This window comes from Elgaria multicarinata, chromosome 4, assembly GCF_023053635.1.
Source record: "Elgaria multicarinata webbii isolate HBS135686 ecotype San Diego chromosome 4, rElgMul1.1.pri, whole genome shotgun sequence".
NCBI lineage: Eukaryota > Metazoa > Chordata > Lepidosauria > Squamata > Anguidae > Elgaria > Elgaria multicarinata.
Window position 1 is genome coordinate 106,023,961 of NC_086174.1, and position 27,936 is coordinate 106,051,896.

Here is a 27,936-nt window from a genome sequence, read left to right on the forward strand (position 1 = left end):
TGTTGCCACTTTCATGTTGGGGGGGGAATATGTTCATATTGTAATGCTGCAGTGTTCATGAGGAAAATATGTGTTTATATTTAGATGTACAATATTTTTTTAAGGAATTGGTAGAACTATGACACATCGAGTGTAATTCTGGATACATAGAGTAACTAAAAGCAGGCTTCTTTGGTAGAGAGCAAAACTTAGATTATGAAAGAATAGAGGATTGCATCTATTGTTCAGTATTTTGATGAAGGATACAATCCTAAATACATTACTATGCAGATGTTGAGGACTCTCATCCATTGTATTTAGTCCATGATTTGCAGAGATCACTTCTAACTACAGTTATCTAAATCTTTATAGGTATTTTGATTCATTCGTGTTTACATTTTTAATCTAGGCGTGTTTAAAATTCTTCTAATAGTACAATAGGTGACTAGGTAAAATCAGAATCTAGACAACTGTCTTATTGCTGGTTTCAGGGTAAATGCTAGAAAGACACAAATGATGCACGCAAATATTTCTAGCAGTCTCCTTCCCCAACTTGCTAGGAAAACAATCGCATACACTTTGTGAATTGACTAGAGAGCTTTGGCTCTTGAGAAGTATAAAAATATAAAAAATTAATAAATAGTTTTGCACTGGGTTCTTTGGGTCTGTCAGCAATGAATGAAGGAAACAGCATGGGGTGGGTGGGTTGAGAAGCGTCTTGGCCCATAATTTTCCTAGACTGCTCCAGCACTAGATGCTAATTTAATGCAGCATGCCAAAATGTTGTTATTCAGTCTGGTTTAATTCTATGCACACAATAAACAGCTCTATACGCTGAAATCTCTGAACAGTTCTTTATAGAGGAAATGGTGTATGTGTGTGATTGAAACAATATTGGATCAGAGTATCAGTGAAGGTTGGACATAACCACTAGATAAGTGTCAATGACCTGGAATATATTTGTGTTAGTCCTAGTGTTCGATTATCAAGTTAATATTAGACTGCTGTTTTTACATATCATCCAGTAAGTCATGTTAATTAAAGGGTAAAGTAAGTTGCTAGGTAAAAGACAGTTACATGGCACAAGCTCAGGCCTTTATCCAAGAAACTGAGAAGTAAATTTTAAATGGTGTTTGTGTGGGGCCTACATGAATGGCTCTATGCTCTCTTTAGTGTATTTAAAAACAAAACACCACAACAGTATTTTGGCAGAAGAAAGCACACACATGGAAAGCCTAAAAGCAGTTCTTCTCTTTGTTCCTAACTCTGATTTAGAATATGCCATGATATGAACCATGGGAGAAACAGGAAGGGTGTGCTTCTGAAAGTGGTTGTCAATTCTGATATGTGCCCTCCTTATCCTTTGGAGCTCAGTATGGGAAACAGACCATACCATGGATATGATGTATTCAGTTATGCATTCTCTCTCTCTCTCTCTCTCTCTCTCTCTCTCTCGGGTATTTGAGCATATTTGGAGGAACTAATATGGTGTCATGATTTTTTTAAAATTTCTTTATATTGCTATTTGCTGTTTGTATAAAGTTGTATAGGAACTTTATATGCTTTAATTTTCTATTTTTATACATGCAACTGGAAGAGAGAAAAATATTTCTTGCTTTAGCTATTGATAATGATGGGAAGATCCCCTTCACCCCCATGTCCTATGTAGATCCAAACTAAAATATTAATTTACTTTAATTTGCCAAACATCCAAAACATTTTAAAAACTGATCCATTGTGAATTGGCAACTCCTCTGGCCCCAGAGAACTCCCATCACTAGTTAATGGCATATATGGTTGCTTGCTTCCAGAGAATAAAACTTACTATAAAATTACCTATTTTCTGAATTTTCGTATTCTAATTTGTTGTAAATCCTGCATACCAACGACTCCATAATTAGAGATCAAATCCCAAATAGAAACAAATGTATAATTTTGTCTAATCCCTTTTTGCTAGTTTATATTGCTTTAAAAGAGGAGCAGAAAAATGTTTGTTACCCATAGCAAAATGAAATTTCCATGTTCAGAAATGGTGTATTTTTTGATTATGTGAAACTAGGAACAAGTACAATAGGGAATTGCCTTCTTGCCCTGGTTGTGAGCTTTTAGGATCTTATTTATTTCTTTACACTGTTTAGATACCACTCCATATCTTGGTAGATTCCAGAGTGGTGAACAATAAAAGATAAGATAAAAGAATAAAACTCTTTTTTTTAAAAAAATACTATTTTTAAAAAACAGAATATTAATAAAAACCATGGCTGGTTAGACAAGGAAGGCTTCCTGAAATAAAGAAGTTTTTAGGGGGCACTGGAAACAAAACAGTGTTGGTGCCTGTCTGACTTTCAGAAGCAGGGAGTTCCATAGAAAGGGGGCCACCACACTCAAGGCTCTTTTCCGGGTAGATTCTAATTGGGCTGTAGGTCCTTGCAGAACCACCGGGATCATTCCCTCTCATGATCTCAGTGAGGGGGCGGGTTGATAAAGGAGAAGGCACTCTCTCAGGTATCTTGATCCTAAGTTTTGTATAGAGCTTTATACACTTGTACCAAAACCTTAAACATGGCCTGGCAGCGAATAGGCAGCCAATGCAGTTCCCTCAGCAAAGGAGTTGCATACTGAAAGGGGCAGTTAATGGCAACGGCCAAACTGTTGCATTCTCCCAGTTTATGGAGCAATCTTAAGGACAGCCCCACATAGAGTTCATTAAAGTAATCCAGTCTTTTGGTTAATAGTGCCTGTACCACTGTGGTCAAGATATCCCTGTCCAGGAGAGGCCATAGCTGGCAAACCAGACAAAGCTGTTAAAATGCATCTGGGAGTACCCCTAGGCTACGAACCTGATATTTCTAAGAGAGCACAACCTCATCCAGCATAAGCAAAAGAACATAAGAAGAACCATGCTGGATTAGACCAAGGGTCCATCTAGTCCAGCTGTCGACCACAGACCCACAAGCAGGGCAAGGGGGTATTTGTTACTGGCTGGTAGTTGTCTAATAGCCATGGATTCAGAGTGGGCTTCTTAAGGAGTGGTCACACTATGGCCTTCTTAAAGACAGCAAGAACCACCCCTTCCCGCAGGGAAGAATATACCACTCCCAGTCATATCCTCTTGGCTAGCTTTTACTAGCCAAGAGAGGTGAGGTGCCTCAAGCACTTTGTCCATGTCACTAGGCCGCAGCAACTAAAACCGATCACACAAAATCGGGCAAATGGTGGTGTCAGACACCTCAACTGGAACTCCTCTAACAACAATATCAAGTTCACTGTGGAGACAAGCGATTTTGTCTCAAAGTGTGATGCAAAAATGTCACAGAGGGTCCTTGACCCTTCTACTTGGTTAAAAAGACAGAATGCTACAGCAGATGGACCATAAGTCTGTTCCAGCAAGGCAATCCATCTGCCATTATAAAATTAAATATTGACTAATGCTTTACTAAGCATTGTTGGGGATATTGACTAATGGTTTCGTGGTAGTTGGCTGATGTCCCTGGTGGCCTCAGTATTGAAGAGTAGATTGAGAGAAACAACTTTGCAGAAGTTGCCATTCATTTTAATAGGGCTGGTTTAGAAGTAGGGCTTGCTGGATTTTGCCTTGCTGGATTTTGCCTAGGTGAAGAGAAAGAAACTCCTGCACCTAAAAAAGAGAGAGAGAGAGAGAGAGAGAGAATGAATAATAATAAGTCAATGGAGTTTTAAAACATAATTTTTGATTTCAGCAGGTGAAGGTAGAAATGCAATAGTAGAATTACAACACAATTGTACTTCTTCTTCTTAACTAGTGGGATCCCAAGTCTTTAGATGACTGCTTTAGATGTCACTGAAGATTTATATACATAGTTTCAGTGTGAAGTTTTTTCTTCCCTAGAGAGTGGAAGCTTTTAAGAACAATAATGTCTGGTATGTTGTGGTCTTTAATGTTTCAGTTTGTTCTAACAACCACTCCCGACCCCCACCCCACAAAAAACTGGCTCAGCAGTACAGGAACAAACTAAATTTGTTACATTAGGTCATATGAGAAAGTGAAGGATGTGCGAAAGGAAAATGTCAGGGTAAAGTTAAAGCGAAAATGTTTGGAAAGCAGTTCATTGAGTTCTTCTCTTGTTTTTCTTTCTGATTTGTACTGATCCCAGAATCATGCAGAAGTGAATAAATGTAACTGTCTGAATACAAAGGACTCAGCAAGATGTTATCGTTGTAGCTTATTTTAGAGTGAAGTGATTAATACATTGCATGTAAGAAAGAGAAGGCCAGACTTCTTTCCACAGACATCTGTTTAAAATTTAAATACTGCAAGATATCTAAAAAGAACCAACTGTATGGTGGTTCTTACTCAAATTTGTAGCCACATACTCCGTTGTCCAAAGGATTGCTCCTACACTATTATTCTCCTAAAAGTTACCTATTGAAAAACTGCAATGGAAACCATCATATTACTGTAGTTTGATTTACTGTAACTCTTTAATATGATAACAGTGTCTCACTTAAAATTTTGATAGAGGTTGCTTTGTCAGATGACTATATGAATTGTTGCTATGTAGTTATAGCTATCAATACAGTATATTGTGTTCCTCTTTCCTTATTTATTCTTAGCTCCCACCTCCTAATGCAAGGTATTATTTCTGCATTTCTCAAGTGATTCATCTTATATCCTGATTTGTATCCTGCCTTTCCATTAAGAAAATGGTGCTCAAGCTGGCTGACAATCAATAGGAACCAAATATTTAACTTTTTTTTTTTAAAAAAAATGTAAATAAAAAATTAAAATAAAAACTTTGTTAAAACAATAATAAAACAAATATATTAAAACACTGTTAAAACCACAACATTAATAGGATAAAAACATCATCCAACCCAATAGTCCAGTTTACATTCCAAAGGTCTGCTTAAATAAAAACATCTTTGCTTGCCGGCGGAAGGACAGCAGAGAGAGAGACAATCTAGCCTCCCTTGGCAGGAACTGGAAAAATAATATAAATTTACTCTACATAGTTCGAATCATGCAAATGGAGGTTACAGATCTTATTTTACTCTTATTACATTTATTTTTCCTCGTTCAGATATGCCATTAACAATATTTAAGTTAGCCAAACAATGATAATATTGGGAGAGATTTCTAATGACATTTTATAATTGTAGTTCCTGACTGCCAAGAGAAGGTGCTTACTTTGGATATCTCTGAAGTGCTGTCACTTGGAAAATATTACCTCCTCTTATCAGAGAGAAGTGAATTTTGTTTTAATGAAAACACATTTGAACAGTTGTGTAGCTGCCCAATTTTGACTAGAAGAATTCCAAGACAGCAACACTTGACTGATTTTTGTACTGTCACATTTTTTAAAAAAATATGGCTTCCCAGGCAAAATGTTAAAAACTGGCAAACATATAGAGTTTAAAACATTTAAACTGGTGCTCAGCTGGTTATTGCATTCTTATAGAAGGGGGTATCTATTATATTCCAAAAGGATCTACCCATTGTGGGTAAAAAAGGAACACCCATTATGAACCATGGAGTGAAAATGTCAGTTGCAGGTGAAAATACAAACACAACGAACAGCAATTTGGATTTGCATTGAAAAATCACTATTTCCTTTTGTAACTAGGAATGGGCTTGCATGATTAAACAACCCATGGTTTGTTAACTGTGTGTTATTTGGGAGCGCATGGGAGCAAGTGAGCATACTGGTTCTCGCCTGTTTCCGGTGCATTAAACAACCCAGGGCTGTGATGTGCGGACCTGGAAGTCTGGGCTGTTGAGGGAGAAACAGAGTTATAACCCAACAGATCATGAATTCTAACTCTGGGTTGCTTGTCCCTCAACGTACCAGAGTTCCTTATTCATATGTAACAGAAAGCAACACAGTCCCTGGGTTGCTTAGTGCACCAGAAGCAAACGAGCAGTTGGAAGCCAGCATGCTTGCTCAAACCCATGTGCTCCCAAACAATCTGCAGATAACAAATGGATTGTGCGAATGTAATTGAGTTTAATGGTGCGAACTGTGTGGAAGTGTGCCAAGCGTATGAGGAAGCGGAACTATCCACTAAAGTAAAGTAACAGATCTTGCACATCCTTAGATATATACAAAGCTTTTATGTAGCAAGGTGAATTTGGGCTGAGCTGGGATCTGGGTACATAGAGAGGCAGTAGCAGAACTAGTTTGCCACAAGCCCAAGTTAGTTTAACCACATGCCTGACATGCTAAATTAAAGTTTGAGTTGACTTTTTTTAGGTACATATAACTGCAGGTCTTTAGGAAATCATTAGTTTGTGCTAACTGAAATCCTTCAGGTCCCCAGTTGTTTGGTTTGGTTTGGTTTGGTTTGATAGGAAGTGAACAAAATTGTAATAAGTCAGTAATTATTACCATTTTCATTAAATGCTAGAAGTAGGGTATGTTTAAATGCTTTCCACAACAATTTCAGCAATATAAAACTGGCAATATTCCTAGTTTTGCATTGAAAAGTAATAAAGCATGAGATACTGAGTAGAATCACATGTCAGTAAAATTGTTCTACCTGAACAATGTTGGATGATTTTTGTATCTACTAGACTGAATGCACTTCCAAGATCTCATTAACTCAGTCCCTAAGGACAAACTTTTCTCGACAGATAGATACAGTTACTACACATCTTTCCAGACCCAGTAGGGAGGAGGTATTTTAATCAAGATGTTTCCTTACCAATGTCTTTGATAATTTAGCTTAGAGATACCTTTTAAAGACATTAAAATTAGCTAAGGCTACATTTGGGACTTACTTCGGAGTAAGCATGCATAGGATTGTGCTGTGAATGTCCTATTTGCTTGCCCCTGTAGGTATAGCAGAAGAGTGGGAAATGGGACAGGCATTCTCTTTTCTTTCCCCCCCTTTTTTTGCTGGTGGAAACAAAATCATGATGTGCCTGCAGTACTAACGATTGTAAAGCTCATCTGAAAGTGAGTACATTACTGCACATAATAGAATTAAGTTCCTGGCAGCAAAGTGGATAACTTAATTAGCTCAGAAATAAGTTCACTGAGGTAGTGTTGGAAAGTTCTGACTTGCCTATAATTCCACCTTCAGAAAGAAAGGATATCAAATACCATCACATTCTACCAATGTGTATGTGGGGGTAGGGGATGTGGACATGTTTTTAAAATAATCTGGTACGGAAGTAGCTTTTGAAATATGTATTCCATAAACATTTTATAATAAGCATTCCCAGAGTGTATTATTTTATTTCTTTCAACTGAAATGGTGCCCTAACAGCACACATAGTTTCATAGCACAAAGGGAAACTACATTGCTGAGATGTCTAATGTTATTCTGGAACCTCATAATTTCATTGTGTGGTACAGTTTAGCTGCACATGCTTGTAATTAGACACATAGTGAAGTATTTACTATTGTGTATGCAAAACACTGATTGATTTTTATTATTTAAGAGATATTATCATTGGATAAAATGGATCCAAGATGCTCAGCTTTTTGAACTAGAGATGGCATGGTACTCTGATTTTAACACAAAGTTCATATGTATTTTCTCTCTCAAAATATCTGATTTCCAAAGACTTCCCTGTTTCAATTATTTTCCAGTTCAATAGGCCTAGGTCAGATGTAATGCACATCATTCATCAGGACGACTTCATGGGTTCACTTCTACATGAATCCCCCTTCTTTTTTCAGTGTTTATTTTATTTATTTATTTATTTAGAATATTTATATATCGCTCCCCATTGAAAAATTTCGGGGCGGTATACAGGATAAAATGAAAATAAAAACAGAATAAAACAGTTAAAACAAATTTTAAAAGGAGCAAATACAGAGATTCAAGGTTGCATATTAAGGAAAGGCTTCCTGGAAAAAAGGTGTTTTCAGGAGGTGCCGGAAGGAGTACAAGGTTGGTGCCTGCCTGACCTCCAGAGGCAGGGAATTCCATAGGAGGGGAGCCACCACGCTGAAGGCTCTTCCCCTGGTGGACTCCAATCGGAGGATGGATCTATGTGGGACCACCAGGAGCAGACACTCAGATGCCCTCAGTGACCGAGCAGGTTGGTAGGGGAACACTTTACCATGTGCCTGGTTTCAAACCCTGGTTTAAATCTGTGGGATCAACACATTTTGGCTTAATATATATTTGTTATGATCCTTACGAACTCACCTCCCAATGCCCAGTTCTTGCAAGCATGTGCAGAGAATCTTGGGGGGGGGGGAGAGTGTTTTATCTGCCTTTCTATGTGCTTGTGCAGTAGGCATTGGACAGTAGGCATTCTGTAAAAGCAGGAAGGGAGAGAAAGCACCCCTTACCTCCTCATGTTCTCCATGATCATAGGAATCTCAGATGGAAAGACAAGGATGTTTTCTCTGCTGGTGTACTGGGCTTCATTGCAATTAGAACAGCCCAGCAAGGAGGCAGAAATGCACCCCCTCCATTTCCAGGTTCTCTGCAGTTCATGGAGAATTCAGGAGATTGGCTCTTTGTGTTTGGAGTTTGAGGCAATGGTGATGGCCAAGGGGGGTGGTCTTTCCTGGTGAGTGGATTTGTAGAACATTGTTTAAAGCCAACCATAGTTAACACTAATTCTTGTCTAGATGTAATGCCACTGAAAATGAAAGGAAGGGGAATTCACACAGGAGGAAGTGTGTGAGCAAATGGTGAATTCCCAGTCTCACAACCCAGGTGTACAAAATTATGCATGGTGTGGAGAATGTGGAAAGGGAGACATTATTCTCCCTTTCCCATAATACTAAAACCTGGGGTAATCCCATGAAGCTGATTGGTGGGAGATTCAGGACAGATAAAACAAAGTACTTTTTTACACAGTGCATAGTTATACTATGGAATTAACTACCATAAGATGTGGTGATGGCCACCAATTTGGATGGCTTTAAAAGGGGGGTTGGATAAATTCCTGGAGGAGAAGGCTATCAATGGCTACTTGTCCTGATGGCTAAGTGCAACTTCCAGGATCAGAGGCATTAAGCCAGTATACACAGTTGCTGGGGAACATGGGTGCTGTTTCACCATGTCCTGCTTGTGGGTCCCTGGTTGACAGCTGGCTTGCCACTGTGTGTCCAGAGTGCTGGACTAGATGCACCTTGGTCTGATCCAGCATGGGTCTTATGTTCTTAACCATAATGAAGATAATGGAAAATGTCACATCTGCACTAAGGCACAGACTCTACAACATGTCTGCCCAATCCACATATAAAACAGAAAAACTTCATGAAGCAGCAGAGCACAAGAAAGTAAGGTGAACCGCCCAGAGAGCTTCGGCTATTGGGCGGTATAAAAATGTAATAAATAAATAAATAAGGTGGTGGAGCAGAAGTTTCTCACCACCCCCCACACACCCCACATGCACTGCTTTTGTATAAAGCTGGAGTGCAGAACCCCTTTCAGCCCGAGGGCTAAATTCCATTTGGGAGAAGCACTCAAGGGCTGCGTTCCAGTGGTGGATGGGGCCAAAGGCAAAAAGGGCAGGCCCAAACCCCCTCCACCCCCAAATACCAGCATATTTTATCATAAAGCGTAACTAAGTCTTAGGAGAGACATTTCAGCCTTTTAGAATGGGGTGAAAACTGCACAAAAGACAGGAAACCATCAAATGATTGGTAGTTGGGAGAATCTTGGAGAGCTCAATTGGGAACCCCTGAGGGCTGGATTTCACCCCTTGGCCTAAGGTTTTATACCCCTGGAGTAAAAACTAGCCCACCCACCAACCTTGGCGGGATATAAATTGAATTAATAAATAAATAAATATATGTGAATAGAGCAGTCACATCTAATTTGACCATTCAAACTTTTCTGTTCTGAATCTGTCCGACAGAGTTCCCTTAAGTAATCACCTCTGCTTTCCTTGTACCTGGCAACCAAAGAGTGTTTGTAGTTCTAACCTGGAATCAGAGGTAGTCTGAGATTGTTGAAAGAAAAGGAAGGATGTCGTGACTTCCATCCCACAGGGACAATTAGTCCTACCCATACATTTGCCTTTCCACTTATTAGCTTCAGAACATTGCCCTGTTCTGAAGCTAATACGTGCACTCTTCTGCTTGGGAGAAGTACCTGAGTTATGTTTTTTCTTCTTCTCTTGAGTGTAACAAATTTTGCTTAAACACGGAACTATCTATGACAACATATAAGAAATATTTCATGTATCAAAAGCATATGGAAATAGATCTTGATTTACTAATCCACACTTTTTAAAAACAATCTTAACATTCAGTCTTCGTACAAGATGTAGATATGTTTGGCCCAGATCCAGAAATATATACTTGAGAAACTTATTTCTCAAGTATATAGTCTCCAGGGCTTACGTTCATAAGAAATGATTAGTCATAAGTTTTTCAATGTTTTTCAAAATAAGGATGGCCGTTTATCTTAACAATAATAACTTTATCACAGGCCTATTTTACCTTTAAAAATAATGCAAGAGTGTGAGGGGCTTCAGTTCCAAATAAGGACAATATTAATAGTAGCAAACATGAAACACGATTCTTAAATCATCATTTCAGCCATGTTAACCAAAAAAAAAAAAAAAGAATTTGTCTTTTCCAAAGTTTTATATGATTGTAGAATCCATATCAAAATGGTCATTAAAAAGCAGGCAGAATCCAATGGTGACTGCCTATGTGCAGCCAGCCTGACTGATTCTGTTCCTCAAGTGGTGTTCACCGCCTGCAGAACAGATGTTTATCACTTCCGGGGACAATACAACTTTCTCTGTTTGAAAGCGGTTTCTTTATTAACATCAATATCCATATGACAGTGTGATAGTTATTGGGTATTTTTTTTTTAAAAAAAAAGCTTGACTGCAGTTCATTCACAGTTGAGATAATTTAAAATTTAGCATAGGATGTTTAAAAAATCAATATGGTAATACTGTAAAACTTAACAATAACAACTTTTAGAATCCAGCTGAGGAAGGCATCTACCATCTTTAATTTCCATTGACATTGCAGGGGGAATTGATGCATGTGACCTCTGCCAAGTCATAACAGGAGGGTGAGGGGAGTCTTAGAGAATGTATTCAATCCCAGAAATCTAGACTACTTATTTTATTTTAATAAATAGATCATGTTTATATCTTGCTGTTAAGCTCTTACTTTGCTCAAGAGATAGTAAGCTAATTGCAAGTGCTTCTGGCCCGGAAATCTTAAAACCATGCTTCCCCCAGTTAAAATCTTATTTTCTGAAAATCCCATTATTTATAAAGAACATATGGTGCATATTTAAATCTGTTCCTTAAGCCAAAATTGACTTCAGTGTTGCTGGCTTTGAGCATCACAACCACGAACTGCATTGTGATAAAAGAATGTGATTATTATTAATATTGTTATTATTATAGTGTCACAATGTTTACTACAAATATTAACGTGAGATTTAAAATGCCTTTGCCAAATAGCTTACCAAAAAGATGAAGAAAGAAACAAAAGGAACTGAAGAAGGAAGGGGATAAAAAAATATAATTATGCAAATAATGGTATCTCAGAGTATAGATGACAAAAGAAATACCATTAAATTCAGTTTTCATTATCAAATCATTCCTATATTCCAGGATGCCACAGAAAATTGAATCTCCCTCCCCAACCCCTTCTTACAGATGGTTATAATGGTGTGAGAAGAAATCCCACATCTTTTATTTTGTCACATGTGTGACTATGCTACAGTAGTGAGTAAAATAGGTTTTATGTACTGAGTAAGAAGTATAAAGTGTCAAATCTCTGTAGTGAAAATATCTTAATTTTGACACACATACCCCCACAAGGTACATATTTGCTTGGATCTAGAGAAGTACGAAAACAGTTCCACTCGTGTAACAGGACTTCTTCTAACTTCCTGCTGTTGAAAAAACTTCTGGACTTTAAAAACTCATTCTAAGAGTAAGGAGACCTCCTGGAAGATGGCAAGATGGGAGTTGGTGAAAACTGAGGACTCCTTGCACAAGCAGAAGTAAAAAAAAAGTTATATCATGGCATAAAATGATGAAAAGGGGGAGGGGTATAGCTCGCTGATAGCAAACATGCTTTGTACGGAGAAAGAAAAATCTGCTGTGACATCTCTTGTTAAAAGGGTCATAGGTAGCAAAGAGCCATGTAATTGGGTGTTGCTATATCATAAATATGAATAAAACTGGGAAAGGTCTCTGCATGAGACCTTTGAGAGCTTCTGCCAGTCTTGTACTGGGCTTGATCCATCAATGGTCTGACCTGGCATAAAGCAGCTACATATGTTCAAGAGAGAAAGGATGGGAATGTCTAATACACCAAGAGGTCTAAGGAGATCACAACACCAGATGGGAAAGTGGGCAACAATTATGACTAAGAAGCAGTGGGGGGTGGGATCAGGGAATCCAGATGTTCTCTGACTCACATTGTTTCCAGGCTCTGGGGAGGCAGCAATCCTATAATTGATATCTGCCTACAGCAGCACTCTGTAGAGGAAAGCTGTTGCAGACTGTCCAAGTTCTGCTTAGAAGAAACAGAGGAAATGGGATGGTATGATGACTGGAGAGAGCTTAGAACTTGCTGTGAATCTAATGCAGCCTTTGCCACCTGGGCATCCTCCAAATTGGGGCTGTAATTTCAGCCGATGTTATGGGAGTTGCATTCCAATACATCTGGAGGGCGCCAGGTTGTGGAAGCTGGTCTAGTGGAAAAGGCTTGTTGTTAGAGGGAAGATCAGCTGTGTGCCTTGGGAGCAGAGTGGGTCTTTGGCAGTCTACAAAAAAATACAATGGGGGACCCATTTTAGCCTAACAAGACACAGGCCTTGATAAAATTACTAAGGAAGTGCTGCCTGGGATAGATACATCAATATTTACTTTGAAGAGGAGAGTGTATTTCAGTTTTTCCTTGCATACCTAAAATCCTAAAGATGGTACTGTGTATTGGGGAACGTCTTCCCTGCTCCAACCATGATATTTTTAATACTGTTTTACATTCTTTGAAACATCATATCCATAGTTAGAGATAAACAGGACACAAAAGTTCAAGCTGAAGATCTTTAAAACCTTTTGATTTGAAGAAGCTCAGAGAAATGTTTGCATTCATGCTCTGTAAAACTAGTCACCATTTATGGCATTGTAAGGGAATACATCACCCCATTCTACCCATGGGAAATCTGAGTACCAGGAAGGTACTTTGAGGCCACAATCTTATGCACACTTACATGGGAGCAAGAGGTATTGAGTGTAGTGGGACTTACTTTTGAGTAACCATGCATAGGATTGGGCTTTGATTAGTCCAGAACCACACAGTATAACAAAATCAGAAACTAAGATGGAAGTACTACAAATATTTATGCCTTCAATAATTTCTCTAAGAACTCCCAGATTTTTATTTCAAGGAATAACTCACAATTAGTAGTCTAACACTATACTTTACTAAGCATCACATTACTATCCCAGATAGCTTTTAAAAATGATTATGCAGGATCCCCCCTTCCACAAGACCCTCAAATATTAGTAAAATTACAGTGTACATATTCTTGGAATACTTCTAACTTTTTTCATTCGACACTTCAAAGAGCCATTCTGCTGTGAATGTTTAATAATCAATGTGAAACCTATCAGTTGTGGCCACCCGAGATCTTTCCATCCCTTCATTATAGTGTGAGTAGGTGTTGGAAAATGCAGGTGTGCCACTCCAAGCTTCATGTTAACTTCATTATCTGGTGGTACAATTTTATTTAGTAGTTGTTCAAAAGCATCCAAAAATAGAAAATGAGAATATTTTATTCTGAGTTGCTGAAATGGCCTGACAAAGAGCCACGTGAAGATTTTGTTCAAGCCCCGTTTCAATTATAAATTTGAGCCCTGTCTTGTATAGATATTTATTGAAGCTCTACATTATCGCTCATGTATTTCTACTGAAGCAAAACTAGATTGCTTAAAAGATTTAAGGTTGTGTTGTGCTTTATTAATTAAAGAGTACTTCTGGTTGCCATGTTAGATCCATAGGAGAAGTACCCAAACCATTAGTAGATTGAAGCCTTTAAACTCAGTATACTGAATGCTGATATTGTGCAAAGTTTATTAACTGCTATAAGACCTACCGGTGTGTAGAGCTAATGAGATTGTCCTGTTCCCCAAATCATCTGTACAGTGTTATTTGATATAGGAAGGTGTGGGTGAATGTACAGGAATATATGGATCTGATGATTATACCATCTATCTTTCTCCCTGTGTGTGGTGGTGGTTGCACATAAAACTAATGATAATAAATAGTGTGCATTTATTTATCATATTCTTTGGAACTCTTCCAAGTTATTCAGGTTGGCATATATAATACTGTTATTTATTTGTTTTTAATGTTTATAAATACCTTTATAACTTATTGTAACCAAAGTAAAGATAAAAACGCTCATTGATATTAAGAACGGGTTCCAATGACACGATAGCCAACAGTGGGTTAATTGTCAGCGGTGGGTTAAATAGTCAATGGTTGGTTATTTTGTCATCTGTTGGGTCTCTTTCACACCATGATTGGTTATTTGGCCAAAATAAGCAATGCAAATAAGCAACGCTATGTAGAGTTGATTATTTGAACAACTGTTGATTAGCATGTCATGTGTTGGGCACCGTTGACTATTTCGTTGCACACAGTTGGTTATTTTCATTGAATCATAGAATAGTTGAGTTGGAAGAGGCCTATAAGGCTATCGAGTCCAACCCCCTGTTCAGTGCAGGAATCCCTTGGCAAGAGTGAACAAAGTGGCAGCTGCTGCGCTAGTCCAATGAGCAGAACTCACAATGGCTGATGGGATACCAGTGGGAGGATTGAGGGGGGAGAAAAGGTGGGGGATGTGGCAATCAAACACACTGTTGACTAACAGTCGACGCTGGCCTTAATCCACAGCACAGTTGATTATAGTCATGTCGTGTGGGGAGGACCCCCTCGATAATCAACCGTGGAGTTGACTGGTAACCCACCATTGACTATTGCGTTGTTCGAACACAGCCTGTAACAATTACCATGAATAAATAGAAATGTATTGATAAACATTATTTTCCCATTTTATGTCCATGGCTATCTGTGAAGTAGATTAGAATGAGAAACAGTGATCTATCCATGACAGAATGGTAATTTGAACCAAGTATGTCTCTCTATACCAAGTGCAGGGAAACATGAGCAGAATGGTGTTATTGCTCTTGTGTCCTGCTTGTGGGCTTCCCACAGGCAGCTAGTTGGCCACTGTGGGAACAGAATGCTGGAAGAGATGGACTCTTGGTCTGATTCAGTAGGGCTCTTTTTACATTCTTAAGGCTACAATCCTATACCTGCTTACCTGGGAGCAAGCCCCAGTGAACTCAATGGGACTTATTTTAAGAACATAAGAAGTGCCGTGCTGGATCAGACCAAGGGTCCATCTAGTCCAGCACTCTGTTCACACAGTGGCCAACCAGCCATCGGCCAGGGACCAACAAGGCAGGACATGGTGCAACAGCACCCTCCCAAGCATGTTCCCCAGCAACTGGTGCACACAGGCTTGCTGCCTCGAATACTGGAGATAGCACCCAACCATCAGGGCTAGTAGCCATTGATAGCCTTTGCCTCCAGGAATTTATTTTGGAGTAAACATATATAGAATTGTATTGTAAGTCTTCCCTATCCAAGTCAATATTCTGTCCACTAAATCTTACTGGTTCATATATCTATATTTACTACATAGACATATATAAAAAGTATTAATAGCTTGCATTGGTGGACATTATTCATGCCCGATGGTCTTTTGAAGAGCTTGATTTGGGCAATAACTCTCTTAAATCCATATCAGTGCTCATTTCTATTAGTAATTTTTATTCAAATCATTGAATTTAAAGAGTAATTTTATGACAGCATGTTCAAAATTATTGACAGCTTTGTCTTTTAACCGTCTGTCCCCATTATTAGAGAACAGCAAAATTTCTAATTGAGCACGCTGCATAGAAATGCTGTCATCATAATGTTATAATTCTTAAGTGATTCCTTTTTAAAAAATATCACACTTAGATCAAGTCTGCTTTCTCTATTTAGTTTAACTGAATTTAGTCAAATATAATCTCAGGGCTAAATCTATCTCAAGGATTACAGTTACTAGTCAGCCAAGTATATATTGGGTAAGGGGTTACAGAAAGAGTGCTGTTACATAATTAATAGCATTTCTCTTAGCTGTCTCAGATTTAGCAGGATATGAAAGGGGTAGCAGAGAGTTAGAAAACATCTGGAAATGAAAGTATGGAATATTCCTTTAAAAAAGAAAATTAGAATGTTGACATTGGATTCATGACATTAAATTGTGTCTGGCATTCCACACCAAGAATTCTAAAATTTGCTCTCTGTTATCAGGCAGCTGTATATTCCTAATTCTTTATAGAATCTCAGGAGCTACCATTGGCTAGTAAATCAATGAAAGGGAAGCTTTGGATGTGCACACACCATGTCTAAAGCAGTGTATTTTTTTGAATTTGTGGATGCTAGGTACCATAGCTACAAAAGCATAGTCAAGATGCATACATCTATATTTTGGTGATATGCTAAAATATATGCTTTTGAAAGAGAAGTCCTCTTGCCTATGGGAAGTTTATGGCACGCTCAACTGCTTAGTCTTTAGTTTGTCATGAAACCTTTAAGTCTTTGTGCTACACAGACTTACATAGCTATAGACGGGTAATCCAGATACCCATTCTGGATACCCACTCTGGATACCCTTTTTTTTTTTGAGGAGGTAGGGTTGCCAGTGCGTATTATGACATTATTTTTTAGTTGATTTGTACCCTGCAATGACAAATAAAACTTGACCAAAAATAATAAAACAAATGCATTAAAACACAATTAACATGCAACAGTACAGAGTAGAAATACAACTCAACAACAGACCTGCTTACACACCAGAGGTCTTTGCCTGCCAGTGAAAAGACAGGAGAGAGGGAGAAAACCTTACACATTATGATGCATGCATGGTGGGAGTATGCAAATGTTCATGCTTAATTCTTGCAGAGGTGTTCTTGAAGTAATTGGCTTCAGGGCTCATCTAAATGAGTGATTTATTGCATGCTCGTGATTGGTCACTTGCAAAACTTTGCAAGTCCTTTACACAACGTGGTGAACGACCAGGATGTCTCCCATGGCACTCATTGGAAATTCTGTCATGAAAAGAAACACTTTTAAAGTGGTAACATCTGAAAAAAAGAGGGATCTTCTGTCACCAGATGGCGCTGTCTCAATGGAAGTGAATGGAGCATGCTTAGAGGGAAAGTATTCAATTCAAACCATGTGGTTGCCCCTCTCCAAAAAGCAAGAAACATCAATGTCCTGGGTAGGCAATGCAATTTCCCCATAATGTAAAGACACTCTCAGTCTCTCAGCTTTGATTCTTCATCTATATGGTTGGAATAAGACTGACCTAGTCTGTTCCTACAGAGTAAAAACAAAACTCCATGTAAACGATTAGCAAGAACAATTCATTATTCGTTTAATCCAATCAGTAGAATCAGTAAAAATTAGTATTAGCAGTGATTTTCTAATAGGTCTGCCTGCAGGGAGTGAATTAAACCAATGGTCTCTCAGTGACTGCATCCTGTTTATCATAGGAGAAGTTACCAGATTCTTTCTGCAAGAAGGCATAAGAATCTTTAAAAGATAGTGTTTTTAAAAGCCATTTCATATAGGAAATTTCTCCTTAATCACTTCAAGAAAAATTGCTTTGTGCCCTGAAGCATGAAAAGATCATGCTGTCTGATGAGTATTTTCTTGATCCAATTAAATGTACTAACTTTTCTTAACTTTTTTTTAACCTTGTGAATATTTGTGGCAATAACTATTACAATTCTGAAACTTGATAACTTTTCTGATCCATTTAATTTCACCTAGCTTTTTCTAAAATCATTCATATAAACATTTGCCTCAGTCCATAGATGCACAACTATTACCTAGGCAAACAGGTGGGAAAGAGGGTGCTTGGACTGGGTTTTCACTTCTTTATTGGAAAGTGAAATAAACATGATGTGTTTTGGAACATAGCAGAAGTTCTACAGTTGCTTGCTGTACCAAGGATACCTCTTTGTGGCTGATGGATGCAAAGAATTTTGCATTCTTAAAAACTTTTGTGCATGCAAAAGGGGAAATCCATGCCCAAAAAACAGTTCCCATGTTTAGATAGTTCCTTGCTGAATTAAGGCCATCTAATTCATCTGCTGTATATCATATGCTTGTTTAACACCAAGGCATCTTTCCCATTAATCTCACATTCTACAGTTCTAGCATTAGCCAGCCTTGTCCCCTTTGTTTCACAAATGTTCATGTGAATTACTGGAGTGATTTTGGTTCACGGTGTGAACTGTTTCTCCTAGGCTTTTTACTAAGCATAATGTCATTCGACTAAGTGCTTTTATGATAGAACACTGAACTGCCCATATCATTTCAGTTAAAAGCATATCACTGCTTTGATTTTAAGTTGATGTCCTTGTTCTTGTTGTTTTTGTACTATCTTTCCCCTTAGCTAATAATTTCAACCAGCTGATTCATCTTCTTAGCTACTATACCATCTAATTCAGCAGGAAATGTTGCTGTACTGCCTGAAAGTGAACAAGAAACATTTGTACCAACATGTAAATGAAAAGATATGACAGATGACCATCATGTTATGTAATTAATGTAGTTTAATGTCATTTTTTCTATTTTAAGTTTATGACGTTTTGTACCCCTAGGTATGGCAGAAACTGCCTCATTCAGTTTGAGGATTTTGCTAACATAAATGCATTCCGTCTCCTGAATAAGTATCGCAATCTGTACTGCACTTTCAATGATGACATACAAGGTAATGAAATATACCTACTATGCTGTTTAGAGAGAAGAAACTGTCAACAATGATTTTGCATATAAAGACTACACACACACACTAACCAATATGGCTTGAAGCTTGACATAATATCAGGGGTTATATCCAGAAAGCCTTTATTGGTTTGGTTTAATTATGATGCTTGTGTAATGTCACTGTGGTGTCAGTGTAATTTTGTGGGGGTTTGCTTTATGTTTTATTCTATATATGCTGGTACAGCAAGCCTTAGGATTTGTCTAGTAGTTCTATGTTACTTTTGGGTTTCAACATTTTAAGCCATTCCTGTGTGAAACTCTTTGTTCTGAATTTGTCTAGTTTTATTTAAAATGATTAGCAATGTTTATTTGCATGAGAGAACTGCAAGTTCTTATCTGTCAAGAATTAATTTGAAAACAAAATGAGAGGTGTTTATTCTGCTAATGTAAATTATATGCTATTAATAGAAATCGAATTAAATCATCTGGATTTTGGTATCCTAGTAATTTTTTTATTGCAAATATTAAATTATTTGGGTTGCCTGCTAATTAAATTCCCAGACTCAGGCTCTGGTCTCATAGCTAATTTTCACTATTTATATCTGTCTTTCAAAGCATGCAGATGGTAAGACTACATCATGGTAGTTTTACTGTCTGCATGCTTTGAAAGACAAATGTAGCTGACCCTGTTCACACAACACGCTAAGCCATGGTGGTTAAGCATTTTGAGCGAAACATTATGGCTTAGTGTGTTGTGTGAACCATTCCTAACCATGGAGGCTGCATTACCATGTTTTAAATCTGCTCACTAACTATTTGCTGCAAAAGGGTTAGTGACCTAACTATGGCTTAGTGTATCATCTGAAGAGGCCCAGTGACTTAAAATGAAGCTTCCTCTACCAGCTAGATGACTGTATAAATCATAAGACAATAATAATTCAATCCCATTAGACATTGACAAACCATTATTTATTTTTACTTCATTCACTGATTTTAGTTTAGTTACATCAGAATAAATAGGTTGATAAAGTTTAGATTGCACATGACTCTAAATGTATAGTGATAAGCATGGGGGGATTTTCATTAGGATTGTGGGGAGGGGAGTTTTAACTCTGATTCTGATGTAACTAAACTAAAATCGGTGGATAAAATAAAAGCAAACAATAGTTTAAACTCTGATTCTGACAATATCAACTGACTTTCTGGGATTAATCCTCCAGGAAGGATTGAACCCACCATAATATCATGCCTCACAGAAGGATACCGTGGATACCTTCTGGAATAGATACTTCAGAAGGATACTGTGGTCGATACCATGGTATCGAAAGCCACTGAGAGATCCAAGAGAGCCAACAGGACTCCCATCATGCATTCCCCAGTAAATAACTAATTCACCAGGCCAACCAAAGCTGTTTCCATCTCAGAAATGCTTCAAAAATGAGATTGGAATGGATCTAAATAATCAGCATTATCCAACACAGTCTTCAGCTGGGAAGCTATTACATGCTATAATGTGAACCGCCCAGAGAGCTCCGGCTATTGGGCCGTATAAAAACGTAGTAAATAAATAAATAAATAATCCAAGAATTTGCCGCCCTGAGATCCAAAAGATATAGGATGGGATACAAATGCTTTAATTCAATAAATAAATAAATAAATAAATAAATAAAGTAAGATTAATCATTAAGTGGTAATTCTCCCACAGCATTGGATCTAAATTGGTTTCTTTAATAAAAACCTCACCACTGCCTCTTTCAAGGCAGTGGAGACCATCCAATCACTCAAAGAGGTATTAACCATGTCCAAGGTCCATATCTCCAGTCTATGCTCTAGCAGATTTCAATAGCCTGGATGGGCAAGGTTCAAGGCCTCAAAACATCCAAGCAATTGTCTATGTGCTCAGGCTATACAAATTGAAATGTATCCATAACAACATGACTAGACTGTACTCTAGCTCCAACCATATTAGATTCTGTCAAAGCTATGGCGTCTAAGTCGGCACGGCTGTGTGCGATTTTATCTACAAAATGTATGGCAAATTGGTCACAGCAGCCCTTTCCATATGGGGACAGAAATTTGCATATCATCAATTGCCTTTTGGATAGCCTTGTTACCACCTTTGTCACCTCCTTTTCTTGTCCTGTTCTCCAGTATGAAAAGAATGAGGATTGGGGCCATAAGTCTCATTTCTTCCTGGCATGTGGTTTATAGAATTCTTTCTCTTAAACAGTGCTTAGTTGCATAGCCCCTTTTTATGGACATATTAAATAATATTTTATTTTATTTGATCTTTTGATGTGGACGACAGCCTTGTGGGAATAATATGTAACCAGTAATGTATTGATCAAAATATACCTATCGTTTGACATTTTCTTTGGGTTAGAACTTAGTTTAAAAGCATTTGCATTCTGCTGCCAGTTTCTTAATCCTTAATTCTTACCAAAACAGTGTGATCAAAACAGTGTGTTTTTCCCATTGTTTTAACAATAAAATACTGTTTCATAATGGAATTGCTGTTGTTTTAAGGGCTTGGCCATACTGGAACCATTTATTGTATATGGTAACTTTCCAGATATATTTCCAGTAGATGTACCCTCTAGCACACTTTATATTCCATTATGCTCACCTGTGTAACTTTTTTCTGCACAGCAGGCTCAAATCCATTGCAATAATTCTGCCATTCAGTGCCATTACAATAATTCTGTAGCCTATGTAAGGCAACTTCCACAGGCATTATGCGCCAAGGAAACTGATTTTAAAAGCTGCTAAAATGTGTTTTTAAACGGATGTATAACATATGATTAGCAGATTGTTACTGCATTGAAGTAATATATTTAAACAAATGTGAAACCTTACTGCATTTTGACTTTTAAAAGAATAGTGCAGGTTGAGTGATTGAATGCTGCAGTTAATAGCAGAAGAGAATAGAGCCACCAGGGACAGGTTGTTGTTTTTAAAGTTATTGCTCGTCGCCAGTGATAACATAGGTTAATTTCAGGTCTAGTAAAAACTTCATTTTTTATATTTCAGGAACAGCATCTGTGGCTGTTGCTGGTCTTCTTGCTGCTCTCCGGATCACTGACAGCAAACTGTCAGATCACACAATACTATTCCAAGGAGCAGGAGAGGTATAACACTGAAATCGCTCAGTTATTTTCCTTCCTTTTCTTAGTGTGTGTGTGTGTGTGTGTGTGTGTAAAGTTGCATATGTCTTCATTAAATTGCCTTACCAAGACTGGAAGCATCTGATATAGCAACCTTTCTGAAGTTAAATAAGTCTGAGTCTGGGCAGTGCCTGGATGGGGCCCGGCCCGGGAACCCTATGTCTGCCACCTTGAGATCTAGGAAGGCAAGATGAACGAAGAATATGTCTCGCCAGTACATGAAACACTATTTAGTCAACTTATTTCCTTGTTACAGATTAACTGCTCCACCCTTCATTATATTTTGGGCTGTGGACTTAAAGGGCTCATAGTGATGTATTTATCTAAATGAAGATCAATTTAAAAAAAAACACACCTTTTTTGTGAGGTATAGTAATTGGTAATACAACGCTTTCTTTATAGAGATTGGGAACACTGAAAAACCTTGTTACACATATGGCACGCTATCTGCTCAAATCCCAGGTGCACTTCTTATATGCTGAGGATTTCGTTCTGTTATGGCTCTTTAGAACTCTGTTCCTCTTCTCCCCCTCTCACCACTTATCTGTGTACATAGGACCTGGTAGCAGACAGGATATTAGTAGGAATGGGAGGTCTGTGCATGCTTTTCCTATTGCCATTCAGCCTTCCCTTGAAAGTTATAGTTTATATGCATAGGCTTTATAAATCTTCCACATGTAGGTGTTGCAAATGGATCATGCTTATGTTATCATGCCATTGGAGCTAAATTACTTTACTGCCACACCAGCCATAAGAATTATATATTTGCTTCTGCTTCTCCTTTTTATGAAAGTTAATAGTGCCCATGTCATGACATTGATGGATTCAGTGGTGGCTTTGAGAGTCTAATCCTGTCATTTTCAATGCAATCCTGGATCCCTCTACCTGCTTATAAACAGACTTGTTGGACCCTTCTTCATATTAGCATCATCTGAAGAACTTTGTTCTGCTTTACCTTTCCCCCAACTGAGGGTTTTTGTTATACATTATAAGTGTATGAGAGATGAAACTAGATGACTTTCTTCCTTTGAACCATACTATTAAATGTATATACATATGCCACTTTTATCAGTGAATAGACAGAGACCTTTTATGGCTCGATAGAGTTCTCAAAGTTTGTTTATGTCTACTTCAGTTGTACTCTTTAATGTTGTATTCATCCCTTGGACTTTTTTGGGTGGGGAACCTGCTATTTACATTTCATATCATCTGTTTAGGATTTCAGGGAAGGAAGTCTATTGGGAGCCATGACACAGTTGTTCCAGAATATCTGTTTGAAGAAATATCTTTCTTCCACAATCACTTTCTAGTGTGTCTCTGAGAGATGCTTTATTCTCAGGACACAGACTCAGAAAGATTGCAATATGTTGTCACAAAACTAAGCAAATCTGGAATATTTCATACTGTATGGTTTTTTTTTGTTTTTTTGTATTATTGGTGATTTGTAGTGAAACATTCCATATTCCTTTGAAAGGACTATCAGTAGCTGCAGGCAAGCAAGTAGTTTTGGTTGAATCTTGCATGGTGGTGTTGGGTACATTTTATCTGGGTCCAAAGGAGTCTCATGTGGTTTGGCCTGCAAGTTTTTCCGTGAGGAAAATATTGAGGCTAAATTGTACATCATGTTTGTACAAAGTCAGTTTCATATGGGGTTGTACAGTGGCTATCTTCCAGCTGAACAGAAATCACTTGTGGAATGGTTTTTGCCTCCCTCTACAACTCCCCATGCACCCCCCAAAACTTGGTGGGTATGTGAGGGGCTACAAGAGGAGAAGAACAAGCAGAAGCACTATTACCACTCAGATTTAAGCCTATGTGTCTGTATGTGGCTTCTAGATATTGCACTGCTGTAATACCAATGCCCTTAGAGAGATGTAAATATTCTGAGATATTTTGAATATTCTAAAAAGGACTATATGGTAAGTGTTAATTATGATAATGATTGAATTATTATTAAACTGTCCGATAGGAGACCATATGAGACATGAACCTGGCTCCAGTAAAGGACTCAGGGCCTAATCATGTATAGGAGATCCATGATTGTATCTTCTGGTGCTTTTTTAGCCATTAGTGTTGCCAATGGCTAAAAAGTTATGTATAGTGAAAGTTGTGTGTAATTTGCAAAAAACGTATTTCCTAAGACTGCATTATACATCTAGAAATAAGTCCCAGTAAATTCAGTAGAGTGTACTTGTGAAAAAATATATATGTGAGATTTGGTCGTATTGAAGTCTCTAAATTGTCTTGTCCTCCAATCTCAGTAGTGCAGGGCTTCATGGAAGAGTGGGGAAAACTTAACCAAATAAGCTCGCCATAGTCACTAGAGAATCTACTAGTATTGTGTTAGGTTGTCTTAGGGTCCTCTCCTTTCCCCCTCTCTTTGATCTCCCTGTGACAGTGTGACATATTGAGGCTGGGATGAGTGAAAAGGGGCTGCAGTGATATGGTGGAATATTGCTTGTGCAATGCGCAAACACTGCCAAATATGTGTGGTACCGTAGTTCTTTTCAGTACTGCATTATGAAAAATCTATAACAATTACATTTCTTTATTCCTGCAAATCATGTTATTGTGGCTAATGGGCACCAAAAAGTTAAACTATATAGTTTGAGTTGTATTCTTTAACGTCATGTACTAATTCTTCCTTCTCTTGTTAAGGCAGCTCTGGGAATAGCTAATCTAATTATTATGGCCATGGAAAAGGAAGGGACATGTAAAGAGGAAGCCATCAAAAAGATATGGATGGTTGATTCCAAAGGGTTAATTGTAAAGGTAATACAGGTTTTTCTTTATTCTATAAATATACATTTAAGATATTCTACTTATTCTCTGCAATTTTGGTTGAAGTAAACTGTATTGGTTGCAATCTAGATGTGCTTAGGTCTCTTTCTCCTTATACTCCATTGGGTCAGTGTTGTCTGGAAATATAATTATCCCCATAATGTCCTTTGATGGTCTTCTTGGAGAAATTCACTCCTAGTGCTTTTGGCATGATCTGAACTTTTTTTTAGAAGGTCATCAAAAATGAAGACTAAGGGAGGTGTTTGACTTTCTGTTTTATCTTCCATAAAGATGTCATTGCATGTCAGTGTGTTAAGCTCTGTAAATCACCTTGTGTTTACAGTGAACATAAAGTTATTTATAAAATGAGCAAAGAAATGCTGATACAAAAGATTATTTCCTGCTGATATTTTCCTTTATGTGTGCCAGACTTCTACATAAATTTCAGCTGTGTTTCCTCAAATAACTCTATTGCATAGCAATACAAAGGAGTCCATGTCCTACGTGCTGTGGTTTGCTGTGATATCAGCAGTGGTTAGAAATTCAAAGCTGATGAGAGACTTCATCAGTCGTTCTTACCTCATTTCTTCCATATATTTATGAATAAGGGCTGAACTAGACACTTGGTTAAATACGCAGTGATCCTCACCGGTTTTTTTTTTTAAACCATGAAGTAAGCTTACAAGGCCCCAATCAAGATTGGGACCACTGCACACGTCTAGGGGAGGCTTAAACCTTTCCACTAATTCTTAATACAGCTTGATTTTCAACAGATATCAGGGTGATTGAAGTCTTTTCTTGGAAGTCAAGAGGCAGGCAAATGTTGTCCCCAACTTCAAAACGGGGAAAAATAGGGCAATGCAACATAAGGAACTCGATTGGTCTTTGCGAGATATTGGAAGATTATTGGAAGAGATTTCTGTGGAAACCTGGAGAAGAATCCAACACGCCTTTGTTGTGTGTCTTACACCCTGCCAGTTCCATTGTGCAAGCAGCCCCCACCACTTGTGCAATGGCGACTTAGTGCTTTTGGGGCAACCTGGAATGAGGTGAAGCTCTCATTTCTGGAAGGAGGCAGTTCAGCAGGGCTTGCATAAGGGAGCTCTGCCGAGCTGCCTCCTTCCAGAAATGAGCACTTCTGCTCGTTTCAGGACTCCTCCAAGGAAGAGCTAAATTCACATTGCTTAAGTAGTGGGTCCCACTTGCACAACGGAATTGGTGGGACCTTCCACTTGCAGAAGGCAATCAGTGGGGGCATAAGTGGCCCATTGGATTTTGCCCCTAGTGCCAAAAGGTTTGGCACATTGCTGTAGCAGAAATGCTAACCCACCAGCTCAGACTATATAAAGAACGAACAAGTCCGGGTGCATTTTTTATGGTTTGGCATCCATTTGTTTATTTCACAAGTAAGTCAGGGAACAGGTGTACACCACCTACAGGTTACACACACAGATATGACGCCCCCCCCCCCCGATTAATAGTAGTATTCCTATTGATGATTTTTACACACTGCTACTGCTGTTTTTTTTTTGCTGTTTACTGTTGTTGAAATCAGTAATGGAGAAATGAGAAAAACAGTGTTACTCAAGATGTAAAATATCCTCTGTATATTTAAACAAATTACAATGAATTTGGAGGGGGGGATGGAAAAAGAGAGGATCCAGTCAGTTTAACACTGTTAACCTGGAAAGAATCTAAACCAAACCATTAAGCAGTCAATCAGTGAGCATTTAGGGGCGTAATGCTGTGATCACAAAGAACACGCACAAGTTTCTTTGCATGAAGGTATTTAGAAAATGGTGAAAATTAGCAATGTTATGAAGGGAGAACAAGTGGATTGAACCTAAAAGAGAAAGATACTGGGGATATACATGGTCAGAATGCTTTAGCAGTTTTTATTTAAAATATTTTGCATTGAAATAAATAGGTAATGTATTCATAGACTGTCGGAGGTATTCTGCTTTGTCTTGTGCAAATGTTTTTTCTATTTCTTTAGACTTAAAATTCCAGTGACACCTGCTGGAATATTTAAAAATAGCAATGATATTAGCCTAATCACTTTGCACTAAATTTGGTCTTCATGAACATGCCAAAAAGTGACCAAAAGTCTAGAGAGGGTGTGAATTTTCCATTCTGGCCACAAAGAAAACCAGGTTTATTTATTAATTTATTTAAAACATTTGTATCCCTCCCTATATCATTAGGATCTCAGGGTGGCATACAAGTACAGGTTCAAGTACAGCAGCATAGATTTGTGGTAGCAATCCAAAGAAATTGCTTAATTTATTTACCCATATAAGTAAATTGACATCATTTTAAAATCCAATAATTCACTCCCCACAGGAAATTTTAGAAAAGAAGAGGGGGGATAAATGATAGCTATCTCCCTATAAATCAAGGGTGAGTCAAGAGAAGCTGGCATACTTTAGCGTATAGCATAGCAACATATTTATTGCAGCCACGTGACAGACCTACACAACGTCTTGTGGTCTCCCTGGAACCACATACTGTTGCTGATAATATATTGCTTTCCATTATATAAATACCAAGACTTGTTGTGGTTACTGACCAGGGGAGAAAGAGAACAAATGCAATGAGGTAATTTGCACCACAGCACAAACCTGGGAAAGCTTATGTACTTTTAATAGTTTGTTTAAACTGACAAATGTAAGTGTGTTAGGAGGACTGTTTTTAAATACCTGGTTCTCTGAATTTCATTGTGTAGTTACACAATGTCAGTGCATATAACATACTACATACTTGTGCTGAACGGAGAAAAGTGAAGTTTATCTGCCCACACATACCCTTCCCCACAAAACTTCAAAATAAACGCATGCAAAGAATTTGAATTTATTTTCCTTCAACTGTACACACCTTTGCATATTTCTTGGACTGTGATTATTTCTGTGGTTATTTCTTCAGTTTTAATCATGGTGGCTCTTAAGAGCCGTTTCTGAGGCTTTGTCCCCTTCAGAATTGAGAAATGAGCGCTCACTGACAATATATATTTGCTAGGGTGAATATGGAGAGCCCAAACTTATGGTGGCCGGAAAATCATGCTCTTTCCACAGTGATTTGTGGTTATCTTTGCTTTGCAGCATAGGGCATAACTGGCCTTTCTTGAGTGCTGAATGCCAGTTCTCTCCACCCACTCAACTACAACCACTGCTGAAGCAGATTCCGTTTCCCACAGCTTTCAGCCCTGAGGTGGTGCATGTAACCCCTGTGAGTCAGAGCCC

At 38.1% G+C, this 27,936-nt stretch overlaps 1 protein-coding gene across 1 annotated transcript in view; it reads left to right on the forward strand.

The window, feature by feature from the left end:
* The window catches only part of ME1 (malic enzyme 1), a 126,943-nt gene that overhangs the window by 78,496 nt on the left and 20,511 nt on the right, over window positions 1-27,936 (forward strand). The window contains exons 7-9 of the mRNA XM_063124914.1: window positions 18,647-18,756; window positions 21,783-21,880; window positions 24,575-24,688. Coding sequence (XP_062980984.1) covers window positions 18,647-18,756; window positions 21,783-21,880; window positions 24,575-24,688 — 322 coding nt within the window. The remainder of the gene's footprint in view (window positions 1-18,646; window positions 18,757-21,782; window positions 21,881-24,574; window positions 24,689-27,936) is intronic.